The sequence below is a fragment of the Labrus bergylta genome, chromosome 12, assembly GCF_963930695.1.
Source record: "Labrus bergylta chromosome 12, fLabBer1.1, whole genome shotgun sequence".
Classification (NCBI taxonomy): domain Eukaryota; kingdom Metazoa; phylum Chordata; class Actinopteri; order Labriformes; family Labridae; genus Labrus; species Labrus bergylta.
This window is the reverse complement of record NC_089206.1, coordinates 24,363,003-24,381,741: the sequence shown is the minus strand read 5'-3', so window position 1 is coordinate 24,381,741 and position 18,739 is coordinate 24,363,003. Positions and strand designations below refer to the sequence as shown.

General features: G+C 39.7%; 2 protein-coding genes across 4 annotated transcripts in view; one reads left to right on the top strand and one right to left on the bottom strand.

The window, feature by feature from the left end:
* The window catches only part of mtor (mechanistic target of rapamycin kinase), an 89,616-nt gene that overhangs the window by 47,233 nt on the left and 23,644 nt on the right, over positions 1 to 18,739 (bottom strand). For all 3 annotated transcript variants that reach the window (XR_010667513.1, XM_020635932.2, XM_020635933.2), the window contains exons 23-28: positions 18,491 to 18,653; positions 17,911 to 18,003; positions 17,384 to 17,530; positions 15,601 to 15,743; positions 14,194 to 14,356; positions 12,001 to 12,146 (exon numbers count right to left, since the gene is read on the bottom strand). Coding sequence is in view for 2 of the 3 variants with exons in the window: in XM_020635932.2 (XP_020491588.2) it covers positions 12,001 to 12,146; positions 14,194 to 14,356; positions 15,601 to 15,743; positions 17,384 to 17,530; positions 17,911 to 18,003; positions 18,491 to 18,653 (855 nt within the window). In the remaining variant the exon portion in view is untranslated. The remainder of the gene's footprint in view (positions 1 to 12,000; positions 12,147 to 14,193; positions 14,357 to 15,600; positions 15,744 to 17,383; positions 17,531 to 17,910; positions 18,004 to 18,490; positions 18,654 to 18,739) is intronic.
* Positions 5,115 to 8,027, top strand: angptl7 (angiopoietin-like 7). The gene is made up of 5 exons (XM_020635935.3): positions 5,115 to 5,654; positions 6,887 to 6,987; positions 7,102 to 7,296; positions 7,547 to 7,742; positions 7,858 to 8,027. The coding sequence occupies exons 1-5, from the start codon at positions 5,294 to 5,296 to the stop codon at positions 8,025 to 8,027; spliced, it is 1,023 nt and encodes a 340-aa protein (XP_020491591.1). The 5' UTR covers positions 5,115 to 5,293.

Here is an 18,739-nt window from a genome sequence, read left to right as displayed (position 1 = left end):
CATAAATTAAATATTTCTTTAAATGAATCAAATGACACTTTAAAGCAATGGAGAGGAATTTTGGTTTGGTGTGCTTTGGCGCCCACACAGGTCTCTGAGTGCAACTGCACTGTCGTATGACACACAGTACTGTTAATGCCTCCCCCTGTGAAACAATGTGCACAATGTCGACTGACAAGGTAGAGTAATATAACTGGATTTTGTTCAAATACGACTCTGTTAGCGTCTACAGCTCGTTGTGTGCAAACTTACTGCAAGTGAAGTCTGTGTATTCAACTGTTGCCAGGATATGTATGGGCTGTGGCTAAATGGCTACACATCGGAGAGGGTCATTTATCATCGTAGTTGAGTATATCCAAAAGGAAAGCTACAACTTTTTGGTTAAAATGGATCTATTTACTTATTTGTATGCAAGCCTGACACACAACTTGGGTAAGATGACTTTCTGCATCTGGTAACGCTGATAAAAAAATGTTATAACTGAAGACTTGTGGGTGAACTAGTGCAGTAAAGCCATATGCAGCACATCTCACAAGATGACCTCAGCCTGGTGCCAAAGCTACATACTGCAGTAAACAGGCGATCTGTGGACATGGGAGAGATGCCATTCTCCTTGTTGAATGTTATTGTGCTATTTCATCGACCATTGAAATTACTATTTTAAGGTGGAACAGTTACATATTGTTGTTTTAATGAGACAAGAAATGCTGAGTGAAATCCCCACACGGATATATATGATACATATAAAGGCTTTAAAGATGCCAAAACAGCTGCAAAACTTGCCAAAGGAAAAATAAGGATCTTCTTGTGCGAACAAAAAAGACAGGTGGAAGGGGTTACTGTTAATAAAGATTACGTAATTTAGGATTTGCAGATAGAAGCCCTGGAATCCACTGGCTTCTGCTTTCACCTCCTGCCTTTCCTGTAATTGAACCCATGAGCGCTCTGCCGACAGCTTGGCCCTGGTGGTCACTGTTTGATTGCAAATCGTTTTTCCAGTGTATTTAGGGACCAAAAAAGCCGTCTGTGAGCATATTCTGACTGAAGACACTTTTTTGTACGCTCACACCTATCAAAGATAAATGACTGCTGTAATGAGCGCAGCAGGGTGTCAGACTTGTCTTACAGGGAAAAGGGGGGGAAAAAAACCTTTTCAAAGAAACGTGTGGGTTTAGGGGGAAGTCAAATAAAGACAGGGGGTTTGGTAAAAGTTTAGTGAATCTCTCTAATGTTAAAGGGAACCGTGCATTTTTCACACATAGCCTGGTGAGACATGGTTAGAGGGTAAAAGGTGTTTAAAGGAGCTGTTTTGAAGGAAAAAACAGCGTGAAGCTAAACTTATAAAACAGCATCCAGCTGAATGACAGAGTCCAGGTCCAGAGGAAACTGATGCCGCTGGGATGCATTGCTGGAGAGTGAGATGTGACTCAGAGTAGTTAGGGCAATGAGAAAATCCAGAAAGGTCAATAATTCACATTTTTCCAAAAGACACTGATGCACATCAATGACTTCAGGGCAAAACAAAGAAGGGATGTCAAAAGGCACCACCCACCATCAAACATTACAACACTGAAGAGCTAGAAACACCCTCCTACTTTGGAAAAATGATAAGACAGACGTGGAGGTGAAAACTGTAAATATTTTAAATACTTTTAGATTCTTTACATGCAAGAACATTAGACTTTCTGCAGTCTCTTCTTTAGCATCCATGTTGGGAATCTTATAGATTCCTACTCCAGAATATATTGAACAAATCATACCAAAGATACTGGTATACTACACTGACACCAAAGGAATGCAGTTTAACAACTGGCACCCCTTGTATACAACTATTCTCAATATGGAGTGCAAATGCTGGATGTCTCCCACCTTCAGTTGAACAAATACTATTAAGTGTAATTCTGGCAATTACATTTATGTTCATTGATTTAATTTTCTTTCTTGTAGATATCATCTTTAGACTTCAACGTGTAATGGAAAATTCAAACCGAACCTCCAGAGGAACATTATGAGCTCACTGCATGTTACAACCATCACTTTTGTGTGCTGTTTTACGTTAGGACTAACAGTGGGTACATGTGAAGGAGCCACATAAATATTGAGGTTGACAATAACATTGTTGAAAGTTGTTGTCATTCCTTTTTGACAAATGGGAGAATCGAAAGAAGGCTCATGTTTAGAGTCTAATCAGGACTTCAGAATTCGCCTGACAATTAAAACGCTGCAGCAAACTGCACACGGAGCAAACGTTTTATGTTTGTATAAAGATGACAAATGGCTTGTAACTTCCATTTGGATCTTAAAAATCAAATAAATACTGGGAAGTAAAAGCACATGTCAACACTCGAGAAAAGAAAAGGGGAAGAAAGGTTATGAGTAAAGGGGGAAATTGCAAAGCAGTGACTTGTAGTAAAAAGTGGCCAGCATCATTCAGGGAGATGTCCGGGGGAAAGGAAGAGCTTTTAACATGAATATATTCACATCTAACTCTGACACCATGAGACAACAAAGCAATAATAGATCATCTCTTAATTATGTAATATTTTGGAGTTCTAGGAAAATAAATACTTTTGGTGTGCTCTGAACCACACGGCTGTTCCCGTCACACAGAGATGATGATGATGATGATGTTGAGCAGAACCATCTTAAGTGTTTCTTTATTTATTCATCTAACCAAGTGAGGAAAAGTTAGGATGGATTTCAGCCCAACATTTGGCAGGAGGAACACTCAAAGCTTAAGATTTAGAAAATAAAAATAAAATCTCATGGGGGACGCCAGATTATGTAAGATTATGATGTTAATAATAAGTAAGAAGGTGGATGGGGGTGAAAGTGTCATGTTTTATTTCTATTCCAGAGATGAGATATTCCATCAGACCAAACTATGACTTAGCTCCCAGCTGTGTGATTTCATGGGTTATATAATTTTATATAACTGAACAACATTACTAATCAGGAATTGCAAGTCACACTCACTACATCGAGGTTTTCCTGTTCAGCACATGACAGTGTGTGTTTACAAGAAATTTGAATCTCTGTCAAGACATGGAATCATCTTGTGTCTCGAATTGCAAATGGTGTTTTAAGGAGGAATCCATTGAGAGTGCTCCCTACTGGAGCAGCTGTGCTAATGTGATTTCTCTCATCAGTAAGGTTGTAGGACAATAAACCCAAGTTGTCACAAGTTTATTTAACAGTGTGCTATCTTGGCCTCTCCCTTAAAAGAGGCATTCAAATCTTCAGGGACTTTCTGGTAAAAAAAAAAGTTTTCAGTCAACGTTCAAAATCCATGCAGTTCAGCCTGAAATACCTTTACTGTAGATTTTGTCAGATACCAACCCCCTCATAAAAACATTGCTCCATAGAACTACAAGTGGTCAAAATCTTTCCAGACTGTTCCAGACAGCTCATTCCTGTCCATGTGGAGAACGGAGAGCCCATAAAGTTTAAGTAAAAACTGACAGGAATGTCCTGGTTTAGCCATGTCTCAGTTAGATCTGTAAGGCACAGCTCGCAGTATTTACAGCTTACTCTGGCACTTCATTATGGCATTGTTTTCTGTTCTGCATTACAATAATCACACAAGGCAGATTATCATTTAAGTCATGTATAAGCATAACCTCTGGACTGATCTCTAAAGGCATCTTTTCTAAATTGGCAGGTCTGACCGCTCCTCAGGGAACTTTGGAAGAGATAGAGATTCCATTGAATGGAAATTGAAGAAAGCCTCCCTGATGTCTCACCAAGCCAATGACTGGCATTTTAGAAATCTTAAAGAGAAGACCACCCTAAAGAAGGAATCTTGCAATCAATATTAAGCTGCACAAAGGTACCACATTCAGCAACAGTTTGTAAATGGTTGTTCAAACCAACAGGAAGGACAACACTTTCACTAAAACAAGACTGCTTTGTATTCTTCACTGATGTTGGTGCAAACTATTTGGCTATTGCTTCCAATGCACAATGACCGTCCTAAGTTCTTTCGAGTCTTTCCACCCAAAAGTGTTTCCCCTGCAAATCCACATAAAAACCAATAATAATGTCGTAAAAAGATGCCAAGTCTGTGATGTTCATACAATTGAAATGGTATATAACCTTGACTTGAACAAGTTATCATTCTCTTCCATCCCATCTTTCACATATTTGATTTTTATTTTGTATTCCTCTTTTATAATTTTCTACTCTTAATTACTTAAACTTTTTGACTTCTGTTCCGTTTGTTTATGTTTTTTATTGATTGGCTGCATTGCGCAGTATAAATATAACTAATGTGCTTTTCCAATCTGATTGTATTCCTTGTAAAATTATTTTAAATTTGTAAATTCTGCAGTGGTAACAACATGGAAACCAACGTTTATATTGTCTGAAAATAAAAGCAGCTGATTACGGGCTTATAATGAAAAGTCACAAGACAATTTCATATTAAGTTGCCTTCTGGTTCTCTGGTCACCATTTAAGGTATTTAAACAGGCCGTGCATGTTTGGTGGCAAACTGTGAATCCTCTACACACGTAGACACTGAGCCTTCTCCGATCAAGAAGGCAGAAAACATGCCTGTTTCAACGTCTGCCAAAAAGAGTAGCATCAATAGAACACTTAACCTACAATTAAGAGTACTTAGTGACTTCACACGTCTCCTAGCATGTGAAGACAAAATTTAGGGAAGAAATGTTCAGCCCAAGGATATAGTAAAATCTGTCATTACAAGGGCAATTTAGGTGTGAAGACAGGGAAGGAAAATTACATACAACTGCTCTAAGCACTAAAACAAGTGTTCTAATGTTTTAGCAATGTTTCTGTATAGCTCAGTAATTTACAAAGAAATCCCATTTAAATATCCTGGCAGTACAATAAGATCAGACAGAAGCCAGAGGTTTGTTTCCTCGACTCTTTATGCTGCCCTTCCAGGCAAAGACAAAAAAAAACACCCAGCCCAGAAACCATCAACACCTGACAAAAAAAGTGGGAAAATGTGGGCAAAGCTCTGTGGAATGAGTGAAAGTAAGATGAGGGGAGAGGTAGAGGGGGCAGGGGGAGGAGTGACGGGAATGGTCCCCCACCCTGAAGGTTGAAGAGGGTCAGCCCGGTGAGTTGTGCACACAGGGAGAGAGGGGGAGGACCCAAATGCAAAAATATTTAAGTTGTTCAGGCAGAGCAGGGTTTCATTGAGGAAAAACAACTGAGCCTGCTGGTCAAAGAAGAGCTCCAATTTAAGACCAAGACCTTCAACGGGGACTGACTGAATTCAAACACACCTGAGATTGTGTGAAAATAGAGAACTCTTGTCTAGAAAATGGCTCAAGTAAATCTAATCCTAGTGGCTTTTGGGGTCACGCTTCTCCTGCTGGCAGAGACGGGGGCCCAGAATCCCAGGAAGAGACTGGCACCTCCAAAGCCTCCCAAAGGTCAGTGCTGCGATGAGGTCCGCTCTCTCAAGGTTCAGGTGGCCAATCTAACCAGTATCCTTGAGGAGATGAGCCGCAAGCAGGAGACAGACTTGATGAATGTTGTGAGGCAAATTATGGAGCTGGACAAGAACAACCGGCAGCAAGAAGCCAGGGTCACCGAGGCTGAGAGCAAGTACTCAGAGATCAACAACCGTGTGGAGATCATGCAGCTGCAAACCCTACAGTCTGCTACCCAGACTTCATCAGGTGAGCATCAGCAGCTTATTAAGAAATAGGATTAACATAACATACTGGGCAAAGTTCTGTGTGCTGCTTTTTGTGGTGATAACATCTGCAGAAATAAGTTTTAAGCTTAACGGTTATTTTGCTAAATTTGATCCATGTGAAAGCACTTGGAAAGAGTTTTTCTTAAACGTTCACACATGGTAAAGATGATCCATCACTGGCTTAAGTGCATATTTGATCCACCTGTGTCTTTTCTCTCTAGCCAAATTCACACACCATGTGTTTAAATCATTTCCACATATGGACATAGAGTTAAGATATGCTTGATCTAAAAATAAATTGCTTGCCTACCACTCTTTGCAGCTTGAAAAAAAAGTTATTCTTACATTTATTGAAGTTCAGTTGAAACTTTTTTGTTGTTGTTGGTAAAGGTAATCATTTTTAAACTGATAAGTTAAACTCTAGTATATAAAGTGTGAGCTATACAATATAATTTCAGTGGAATGTGAGTACCAACATTTCCCAAAACACTAATTAAATAGGCCAACTAGTATGCACACACAAGACTACAATTTTTTGTAGCTATAGAACACTATAATCAGCCCCGTCTTTTGCTTTGAGAGTCGCAGACGACTGCTTTGAATCAGTCAGGGGGGGTAGCATTAATTAAGAGCTGTAGAGTCCCATCTGAAAGATTGTCAATAATACGCCCCATCAAAGCAAAATCATCTCTGACATTCATCTCAACTCTGAAACACCACTAATCAGTGTTGGCCACTGTAGAGAGGTTAACCAGGCATGACGTAGTTTATTATTTCAATACCTTAACTGTGTGGTCTAACAGGGCCACATTTATGTCACTGGCAAAGGGAACACAGAGGGCTCTTTAAAACTAGAGTAAATTAGAGACAGCAGAGCAGAACAGGAAGGGATGCAAAGATTAGAAGAAGTGGGGGGTTTCCATCCCTTTTTCTTTAACACAGACTTCTTCAAGTATTGGGCTCCTTTTTTTCAGAGTGATCTCATAGTCCCATTAATGGCATCGACAAAAGTCCGAGCCATGCTGAGCATATTCCCTTTGGTTAGGTCTTTTCTGCTTTTGGTGGGAGTAAAGCTTCTTTACTCATCTGTCCAATCACTCAGATGTCCATAAAGCTGTTAGAATTTATGACGTTCACATTTTTTTTAAAACTGCTCATGAAACTGCACATGGTTTTGAAATAACTGAAGATATATATTTTTTTTTTTTGCAGATGCCATATATGACTGTGCATCCCTCTACAGCAAGAATTACAAGATCTCTGGCGAGTACAAACTGCCTAAGGATGAGTTTCTGGGTACACCTGAGATAAGCGTAAGCTATACCTGGCCTACTATACGTATGACTTATATGTATACTTTTTGGCAGAGCATGGTTATGTCTCCCTCTTCTCAAAGCCTTCTATGACATTTTGATAAATGTTTTCAGGTATTCTGTGATATGGAGACAAATGGAGGTGGTTGGACTTTGATCCAAAGGCGCAAGGTGGGCCTGACATCATTCAACCGGGAATGGAAGCAGTACAAAACTGGATTTGGATCCATCCGGGGAGACTTCTGGCTTGGCAATGACCACATCTTCCGTCTCACAAGGCAGCCCAGTGTGCTCAGGATTGAGATGGAGGTACGTATTTTAAAACATGGCACTTGTTAGGCATGGACACGAAAGAGTAAGAGTGCGTACAAAATGCACTAACAATTGGATGGTCAAAAGTAAGAGGGAATAAACACAGAGCCAGTTGATACCTGAGCGCAAGACTATTAGGAATAAATCAAACTTACTTTTAGAGACGTCAGGCAGATCAAGAGCCAATATTCTCAGGTTTTTTTAACTGTCAGACTCTAAATCCCTTTATATGTCTTTTCCAATGTAGGACTGGGAAGGACAGACGCGCTATGCTGAGTATGGCTTCTTCAATGTGGGTAATGAACTCAACAGCTACAAGCTCTTCATTGCCAACTACAGTGGGAATGCTGGAGACTCTCTGCGTTACCACAACAACACCAACTTCAGCACCATCCACAAGGACAACGACAAATGTGTGGATGACTGTGCTTCCCTGCGCAAAGGTAAACTATAATTGCAAATATACTAACACTCATTTTATATATTTACAGTACATGTTACTTGAAAAGTTTTCTCTCAGAGTAACATAGTGTCTAATACTTCTTCACTTCTTTCCAGGTGGTTACTGGTATAACTGCTGCACTGACTCTAACTTGAACGGAGTGTTTTACCGCTACGGTGAGCACACAAAGAGTTCAGATGGGATCACTTGGTATGGCTGGCATGGGTCCAACTACTCCCTCAAAAAAGTGGAGATGAAGGTCAGGCCAGTGGGTTTCCAACCATAAGTGCTTCAGCTGTGTGGCCTGGATCAAGATCATAGGCATAAATACTGAGAGGTCTCACTGATACTTGTTTGAACAAGTTGTGGGTTTTGCATTGAGTGCGAAAGGATTAAGAATGTTGTTTGTGATGGTTACATTTCTGTCAGATGAATGTGTTGTGTTTTTGCTGTGTTTGATTGTAAATTGTAGTTCATTTTGTGTATTTATCAGTAAGATATTTTATTTTTTAAAAGCTTCGATTGATGCTCTTTTACCACTGTCCCCAATGGGTTACTGCATTTAAATGTTTTCTTTCATATGTCTTGAAAGCACTACAATGTATTTTTAGTCATTACAAGCAATTTATGGATAATACCAAAACTCAGTCCAGACTGGTTTGGTTCAGGTGTAAATCATCAAGGAATGGTAGGAACTAATAAGAAGGATTGGAAGGAGGCCAATCACCAAAGGTATTTTCTATGAGTTACGCTGCATTTCTATTGTGAAACCATATCCATCGAATATGGAAATGTGTTATTTGTAAAATGTGTACAGCTTTGTAATTATGTTGTGTCATGTGATAGAATAATAAACATATTTTTTAAAAGAATAGAGGTGCAACACGTGTCTTTAAAAGAAAATTCCACATTATCTCCTCACTTTAGAGGCTTAACAACCAGGTTTAAGCGTGACAGAAGTCTAAAAGCAGATCAAGGTCTTGTGTCCATTCATGCCCAATAACAGTGACATATTAGCCTTTAGCTGCTGACCTCTGACTGTTGGGCCATCGTCTTACATCCTGGCTAAAGGTCCAAGGCCATCTAAGCCAAACACAGGAATGAAGACCACACACACATTCTGCAATCGAGATCAATGCCTTTAGGTTTACTACCCTGAAAACAATGGCACCATTTTGCTTCCCTCTGTGGCAACAAAGAGTTCCTTGGAGCATTCAAATACCAACAAACAAAAAGCTCTACCAATATAGCCTTAGTGGTAGGCTTAGTCATATTCTCTTCTGTTTACAAGGTGTCAGTTAAGAGTAAACATCTAATAAAAGATATCCATTCAAGGACATTCATTCCTTCCTATAAGAAGAATTAACCACTGTGGAATAAAAGCCCCTAAAAAGACCTTTAGAGGTTGACAAATGACCCGGTCATTCTATTCTAAGGTTTCAGACTATTCAAACAATTCCAACAATATACGCTGACCTTGAACAGTCATTGGTGATTAAATGCAACAACAGCAGCTAAGTTACTATTGGCATAACATTGTAAGTCTAAGTAGTTGTTGCAGCACAGTACTAATGATCAGCATGCACCATTTAGGAAACCCAAATGTTCCAAAGTGTATTTATTGTAATAAGCAGATGTAATTTTCTGAAACTTTAGTAAACAGGGCTGCCAATAGTATTGGCAATAATCTGAAGGCGCCTTTCTATGAACTGAATGTTACTTGACCTCTGAGCTCCACAATCAGTTTTCAAACCAAAGACTAAGAAACAGTGGTGCAGAAATGGAGACTAAAAGGTGATCATATAGTAAAAATTGGTACTTCTGGTTACAATATCAAATGCTAACTGAGCTACAGTTTTGAATCATCTGTGTGTGTGTGTGTGTGTGTGTGTGTGTGTGTGTGTGTGTGTGTGTGTGTGTGTGTGTGTGTGTGTGTGTGTGTGTGTGTGTGTGTGTGTGTGTGTGTGTACATACTGTGTGTATGGTTGGATTATGGTCCTGGTTTGTGTGCTCGAGTAGGAACAGGTGTATGTGTTGTATGGGATTGGGCAGTGTCCTTTTGTAAATGTGTTTTGGATTTAAGATCTGCTTTGTTCATTTTTCTTAATGGGTTTGTCTTGTGTTTGTTTATTTGTGTCTTCTGTAAAGCACATTGAGTTTACATTTGTATGAAATGTGCTACACAGATACAATTTAATTTAATTCAATTTAATCAAAGTTATCCTACTATTGTGTCAACCCTTGTCTACTCTCAACTTTATTTAAAATTCTATTTCCACTCTATGAGTAATCAATGATGTCCATTACTATTTTGGATACACATTACCAGTAAACATTAACACGTAGTTCATAGCTCCAGTTGGTCCAGTGGTGATAGAACCTCAACATTAATATAACTGGTTTTCTGACTTTTAAATATCAAAGACACAGCTTTGATCCTCTTATTAATTCTTACCAGTATTCAACAATATTTAATAAAAGAGATATTAATTGCAGATCCAAGTCCACTAAAGACACTACTTGATGTACTAATATCATCGCAACGTACGGCCAACTGTTTAATAACAGTGCTCTTTTCTTATTGGGAGTTTTGGGGAAACTGTGACCAATTTCCTGGCTCAATCTGAAGTGGTAAGACCTTAAAATGCTGTCACACCACCAATTTATTTATTGTATTTATATGCCTCATACACATTATTCAGACCAGACAAAACTCATAAACCTTTTATCGGTAATTGTTTGTCAGTTTTTTAACTAAGAATTCATGTTAGAGTATTTATAACACTGAATGCTGAATTCTTGCAAACTCACCAACTCCATCATGAGTCATCAGGCATTGAAAAAGCAGTGACCATTCTCCCTGTTCATAAAAATTGTGCATCAAATAAAATGTTTGTTTGTTTTAAGTGCAGAAACAACTTGATAAAGCCAGGTTTATGCAGTGCTTTTTGCACACCAGCCTCTAGATCTTTTATGGGAAATCCTGCAGAGGTGAGAACCAGATGGGAATATTGAAAACACCAGAGTGCCGGCTCCCATCATTCATCATCATCAAGGCCCCTGAGAAATTGAAAACAGGCCCCAGAGAAACACAAGTCCAGACACTCGTAGATGAAAAGGGGGCAAGCGTCCAATTAGATGCCTGGAAAACAGATTTCTCCATGCCATGCCAAAGGCCCAGAAATAAAGAAGGATGAGAAAAAAGGGAAAGCGTTGGAAAATATGACAGATGATATCAAAGGACTATGGGACAGGAGGATATGTGAAATACAATTGCTTAATGTATTACATTCAAAATTACATTTGAGGGTGTAGTTCAATTTTGTCACTAAGTAATAAATTCTAATGTGATAACCGTGATTCACAGAGAAGTCTGTGATTTTTTCAGAAGAATGAATCAATGGCAACAAGAAGGGAGAAATATGCTATTTCTTACTTCCCACCCTGGAGCCTAATGTTTTTCTTGTATGTTCTACACAAGATACCCAATAAGCAATGGCCTATAGTCACAAAAAGTATTTCTGTGTGGTCTAAATGTCTCATGTAAGTGGCCTTCAGTGGCAAAAAAGTTTTATCCCTATGCTTTGAGCCTTAGTCAACACAGCACAACAGTTGCTTTAGCAAAGTGTTATGCTTCGGTTCTTAAACAGCAAAAAAGATTGATATAGCAATGAATAACTTAGCATTTGTAGCAGACACACTTACTGTATACAGCAGGTTTTAAGGTTTTTGTCAGGCTTTCACAGTGAAAAATAAATTATCCTTTTCTGCGCCACTTACTAGCTTCTGAAAAACGACAGCTGACCCTGATCCTGACATTCTGACCTACCATGAAGAGTGAGTCATGTCAGATTACGTTTTCAATTTAGTTCACCAGATCTAAGTACAGGTACATTTTCTTATATTCTCTAATAGACACCTTGTCCTAAGCCGTTAGGAAGATTGTTTAGTGAAGTCATTGATGCATTGTATGGCCAATGGACTTGAGCTTGTATAGCACTTTTCTCGTCTACTCAAAGCACTTTTACACCTACACATCCACACACTACTGGGTGGCCATCAGAAGTAGCTAATCACATTCATACACATGCATACGCCGCCAAAGAAGCAGCGGGAGAAACTTGGGGTTAAGTATCTTGCCCAAGGAGACATCGGACATGTGGCTGCAGGAGCTGCTCAACTTTCCAGGTTGAGAGACAACATACTGAGCCACAGCTGCCCATAATACAACATCAAAAAACTATTTGTTTTTCTCCTACCTGATAAGAGACTCCAGGATGAGTGGAGAAGCGCCTTTCTGGAACTCTAGCTCTTTGTAATGTAGAGCCTTGGCATAGGCACGACATTTCGCAGCTCTCTCGCCAAGCAGCACAATGCCGTTATCATCTCTGAGGGGCAGAGGGCCCTGAAAAGAAAACAGAAGGAATACAATGATAAAGTTCTCTTAATAAAAAGATGAAATGTAAATGACAAGTTGTATGCGACATTTATGGTCCTCTGTTGGCAATTAGTAGTTTTTAACATCAACACAACTTATAATTCTGTTAAACCCTTATATACTGTTATTTGATACCAATGAATACCTAGAATAAGCTTCCTGCTGCATGTAAATGATTTGTACAAATGCACCTCTGGTCTTCAAGTTATCCAGTAAATGGTCATCTGCTAGCCCACAGAAACCATCTAAAGACCCTCTTTTCCACTGGCTGGGAATACGACACTTTATGTGTGTTTTTACTGCAGTCTCACAGCAGGAGGGAACCTTGCTGAATTGATATATTATGATCAAACCATGAAGGTCTCCACCTTAAATGTAACAGTATCGTCACTAATTAGCTCAGCATGTGTGGTCAAACCGTAGAATAAAGAGAAAGCGCTCTGTTGAAAGGAATTTTTTAACTCAATCTGGAATCTAAAATCCAACCAGTAAGGGACTTTTTTAGGTTGATAGTTGCCGATTACCAATATGACATTAAATAAAGTAAGATTTTGGCCAGGACACTCTTGATAAGGGTCTTTTTAATCCAAACGAGTTTCATTCATAGTTAAATTAAATGTTAAATTAAATTCAGCAGTAAAAATAAACCCTATCTAAAAGGATTATGCAACAGTTCTTTTCTCATACCACATAATGATGCGAAGAAGGCTTCTTTTCAATAATATGGAGAGAAAAAAAGGTCAGGAATATACACTTGGGAAACACAGGTATATCTCTCAGGTTCTACTTGAAACACCTGTCAATAAAAGTATTGCTGTGGTCTGAACCTCAAAGGTTACGGATTTGTTCTTTATGAAAATCGCTGCATCCTGAATGCTTTACTTTCTTGATGTTATGCAGTGTGAGCAAACTTTGCACAACAAAAAACACAACAAAACAGTGTTTAAATGTCACTGTGCCTACATTCAAGCTGCCATGCAAGAGTGTGACAGTAGAAACTCATCTGTAGTAACTTTAGGCATCAGTGGCACATCATGGACCTTTGTTTAGACTTGGGTACTTCCCTCTTGTTTTTGCATTGATACATTTACTGACTATATCTTTGCAGGTTCTGCTATTTGCAATCACAAACTGTTTTGCATCTGGTTCAACACATAAATTCAAATCACTGACACAAAGCAGACATGTTGATGACAAAAAAAAGACATAAAATGAACTGAGCCAAGTGAACCATTGTAGTTGTTTCCACAAAGTCAACACTAAAGCAGGTGAGGTTAGCATGTGGCTGCTTTGCCAGTTGGAGATTTGTGTAGTACCACATGTTTTCAAATGGTATTTCACATCATGTAGTACCCAATACACATGTACTCTTTGGTACAAAGGGGCTGGACAGTTTGTAAATTAAAAAAATATCAAAAATAGGGAAGTTGTGGTTCAGCCATTGGTAGAAATGAATAACATTGAGCCATAAAAAGCATTAACTAAATACTGGCTTCAGGGGAATCCTCCCAATATGAGACTCTTCATAAACATTTTAAATTCTACCTGCGTATGGAGAAAATGACTTTTACTTTGTGGCTACAAAAGGAGAAAGGAAATGAATACTGGAAAAATGGGATAATATAAGCATTTCTGTACATCAGAATGTCTCTGCATTGTCCTGTATCTGTGTCTAACACATTATTTGTAATTTCTCAGTGATTATACAGTGATGTCCTTGTCCTCATTTGTTGTTTGATGCTTGTTTGACAAAACATATAGAAATGAAGAACATCTAATCCATGTAGATTTTTGAGGGGTGGTTTGAAATTATATTTTATTTTGCAACTCTTCATTCATCAGCCCTTTAAAATACATGCTTTGTATGAAAAGCTTGAATTTGATGCTGACTTGAACAGGAAAATGTAATTTAAGATACAGTCCTGAAATCACCCAAACAAAAGAAGCAGAATCCACCCCAAATTGTATCGCAGTGATTCAACAGTTAAAGTGGTTGTTGCAGTTTCTTGCTAACCTTGTCACTGTGCTCCATGAACTCTGCCAGGTTGAGCAGAGTCTGCGTGACCTCAGCGATGTCCTGGGATGTCAGAGCTAGCTCAATGCTGCGGATAAGCTCATCCTGCTGGTCCTCACTGAGCTCAGACCAACAAGACAGGAAGGCGGCATTGAACAGATCCCTGTGGACAACATAAATAGAATTTACATAATAAACCAAGATACCAAAACACAAACACATGTAAGTCTGGATCGTCTAACTTTTTGATTTCCAAAGACCTTCATGAACTCGGACAACTAAAACTAAAATCCCTTTGGACATAACTGGACAGACTAACACCCAATCAGAGCAAAAGGATGTGTGACATAGTGATTGGCTGCTTTGTTGTAAATACAGACCAGGTAGCTAGCCTAAACTTAGTGTGGCATGAGGTTATGTAGAAGCAACAAAATGTGATCTTACTTTGAGTTCATCAAATTGATTTTCTTGTGCAAATGGGTTCAACGCTACCAAGCCTTACTTTGCTGTGAGCAGCTTAAACTACTCATCTGTGATCTGCTGTTTGTCATTGAAACTATGCACAACCTAATGAAACTAGAGTTGGTGCCTCAACCTGACCAAACTCTGATCATGTTCAAATGGTTAAACATTTTCTTGATTTGGTTTAGACAGCGAAATGACTTGGTTAGGTGGGAAACAAAACTCAAAAACAAACTAAAATATTGAGTTATCTTTGACATTTGCTTTCACAGCGGACAAATAAATTGGGTGAAAATGGGCGAAAATGTTGCATTTGATCTATTAGCTTAGCTCATCTGGCACAGGAAGACAGTCTGAAGTAAGAGTGAACCAGACACATCAGACAAAGAAAATAAAACACGAGCTTGCAGAGTAGTGTGATTCCGAGGTTAACTGTGTTTGACACAACTGTAACATTTATTTATTAGGGGGAATCAGACTTTGAATCAATTTGGGAGGCCAGCAAATAAATCTGGAGTATGATTTCTTTTTAGTGTTCAAAGATCACTGAAGTAATGTTGTTTAATAGATTTGAAAACAGAGCATTTACAATATTTCCCTGAAACAATCTGCTTCACATTTACAGCTTCACACAGTAACATCTGGAAACTTGTAGCTAGTGCAACAAGTCTTGTACTGTTGGTAACTGAGAATCATCACAACAACAGCTGATGTCTCCCTGCTTCGCTCAGACGAGGCATCCTAACCCCTCGGCTCTTAAAACATGAGATGTGCAAAGTACAAAGACAGAGTTTAAGAGTTGTGTTTTGCCTCTTTGGTTTTTATGTGCTTCATGAATTACGTGAATGTTTTTTAGCTGTCTATCGTGGATGTGAATCATTATGAAACTAAGCTCAAGAAAAGAGGACGTGAACTAGTGAGGCAGACATGACAGAAGTAGCGTACCTGGCCAAAGGGATGTAGGTTTGGGCGAGCGACCAGCATGATCGCAGGGCTGGAGAGGATGACTCTTTGAGCAAAACGACACTCAAGCGCCGCAGCCACTCCAGCCAGTCATCTTTGGACACCTTCCTGGCTGCACCCCAAGCCTATTGGAAGACAAACAGTAAGTCATGCATCTCAGGAGTCACTGGGAACTAAGTGGGAGCTAGACAGGTTGTCCAGATTGGAGTGTCACATACACGGCTGGATGATCAGGAACACATAATTTAACCTCACTTTTGATTTTAGCTACTTGTCATCAAATGTATTAAATAATGGAGCTGCATTTTATTCAGTCAGTTTAATGCTTATCTCCAATTAATAATTGTTTTTATTCAGCTGGGAAGAATTTAGAAGTCTGTGCTACTGTGCAGGTACAATATAACCAGGATATTTATCTGGACATACTTAATGGGCTTTTACTCTAGCAGAAAACTGCTGAAACGCCAGATATTGTCAGGAGGAGCTGTATGTGTGAACGCAAAGAGCCACATGTTTTACTCTGACTTTATCAGTACTTTTTATTTCACGTCTTGCCTCGGGAAGTGAGGTGCATGTGTGAACAACCAGCTCAGGAGGATTTCAGGAGCAGTCCTCCTCAAATTCTCTTGACATTTTCTGGAGTGCATACATGAAAACGGCTCGAGCTACTCATCTAAGGATCTCCTGATCTAGTCATGAACACAATTACGGTTAAACGGATCAGAGCATTTTCAGCATATTCCCAATAATAAACATGGACAAGTCTGCTAGAAGCAGAGCGGCACATTTTGTTAAGAATATACATTAAAAAAAGAAGTTTAACGCATAATCAAGACGAAAGCAAAACATCTTCAGCTGCCAAATGTTGGAAAGACAGCTGGTAAAATAATCACAGACTGTGTTATGGTTCAATTAGGCTTATAATGTGACTGCACAATCATTAGCACACAAGTAGATGATAACATTTGTGTAGTTCATGATAAAATGACTGTGAAAAGTGAAGCCTTATTCCTTTAGATGCAATCATGACAAAGTTTTATAGACACAGAAGAAAAACAAATGTAATACAAAAACATAATTTAAAGGCGTATGTAGGCTTACTCTGTTATCTGTTAAGTACAAGTTCAAGGCTTTACTCAGTGTCTGTTGTAAAAAGATATCAGTATAAAGCACAATGAATATTTCATGGAAAAAGAAATCATCTCTGAAACACAACAGGCTTTACCTTACACTCTCGCCCTTCTCCTTTCTCACAAGCTGCTCATCCAGCTCTGACATTAAAATAATTGGATGGCTGGTAGCCGGTTCTTTTATAAGGGTTGCTCATATCATTTGCTGCACTGCTAACCTGCTTCAACACAGTTACCATAGTGATATAAGAAGTGAACCACTGTCGAAGCCATTAGGTTAACTTGCTCACCAGATCTCCTGTTTGCAGTTAAGGCCTCTGATGACTTTGAAGGCCACATGATTCACATTATTTAGATTTTTTTTTTTAAACCATACAGTGACCCCATGGTGGCCTGCGGGGAAGCATCTGCATCCATCGTGTTTCCCTGCTCCTTTGTTTTTCCTTTAATTAATCAGCAGTTTGTTGGTCTGAAGTTCAAAACAAGTAAGCTAATGACTTGTAAACAGGATTGTTTACTGTACACAATCTCAAGACCTGCAGTCACAGCTACGCAAGTGAAACAAACAACAGACCTGTGCGTGTTACCTCCTACTATTGAAGAATTCAAATTAAATGTCAACTATGTCTTCTGACCTTCTGCAGTGCAGTAGTGCTGACGTGAAGCTTCTTCATGGGTCCGGCCTCCACTGGCCCGCTGACCAGAGCATCACCTTGGTTACCACGGAGCTGGCGGTGCTGGAAGATTAGAGGGTCCTCTTCCTCCTCTGCCAGAGTGTAGCCCTATGGAAGCCACAAAAACACACATACACACACACACAGGCCACACACACACACAGGCCACACACAGACTGACTGTTGACTCAGGCCCTCAAAACATGTTTTAGAAAGCACATTTCCTTCCGGGGAATAACTGTTGATAAACAGGCAAAGGTAATGACTCTCTTATGGTGCACTGTTCCCAAGACAAGTTTTGTTTATTTATGATTATGTAATGTGTGGCTTGACCATGTGCATTTACCCTGCGTCATGTGTACTAATGTTTAGGCCTGACTGAGCACAAGGCAAAAAACATTAGCTCATGAATTCAGGAAATACGTTATGGCAATGGCATGGTGTTAATTGGAGAAATATGTTGGACATATATATCAGGGGGGACTTACCTTAACAATGCGACATATCAGGATGTCATAACGCTGGTGGTTGATCCTGTGCTTCAGCATCACTTTGTTCACCATGGGGATGAAGATCTGGTACTGATATAAGAGAGAAGGGAAGGAGAGTAAATAAAAGGGTGTTTGTTCTTTATGTGGTTAAGCCTAGCTACCGCTTTCCCCTCGCCTTAAGCCACATAACTTGGTACCCTGCACTTGTATCTAACCATTATGAGTCCCAGATCAAAAGCTTTCCCCGGCACATTGGTTGCCAGACGTGGTTGCACATGGACTGGTGGTTCTGTGGCTGGGCTGGAAAACCATAGGAGGGTTTAGGGGATAAGGGAGGAGAGGGTTCAGGGGATAAGGAGAGGGAGAGGTAAATGTGACCTCATCTACTCTAGTAAACAACACCCCCTGCCGCCTAATGGTCAATGACATCAGCAGTCTGGCAGGAAGTAATAAAAGACTGAGGGGGTGAGGGTTGCCGAAATGCTGTTCATGAGAAGCCAGCAGTAGGGAGGCTGGAAGTGGTCTTCCAGTAGTAACAGCTACTTCTAAAGGTAGCCCTCAGGACAGCCAAAAATACCTTCTTGCCCAGCTGGAACACAAGTGAGGACAGGGTGTCCATGGCAGTGGAGCGCAGCTCAGGCGTACTGTCAAGTGCACGAACAATTGGGTGGATAATGCGTGAGGCGTAGTCAGTGAAGTCCAGGGACTCTGTCAGCCGGTCCAGTGTCTCCAAGGCAACCCTGAGCCACACAGAAAAAACAGAGAATCCTCAGCTGAACTAGAACATTAACAGGACAGAGGCCATCGCTGCTTCAGATGACATTTT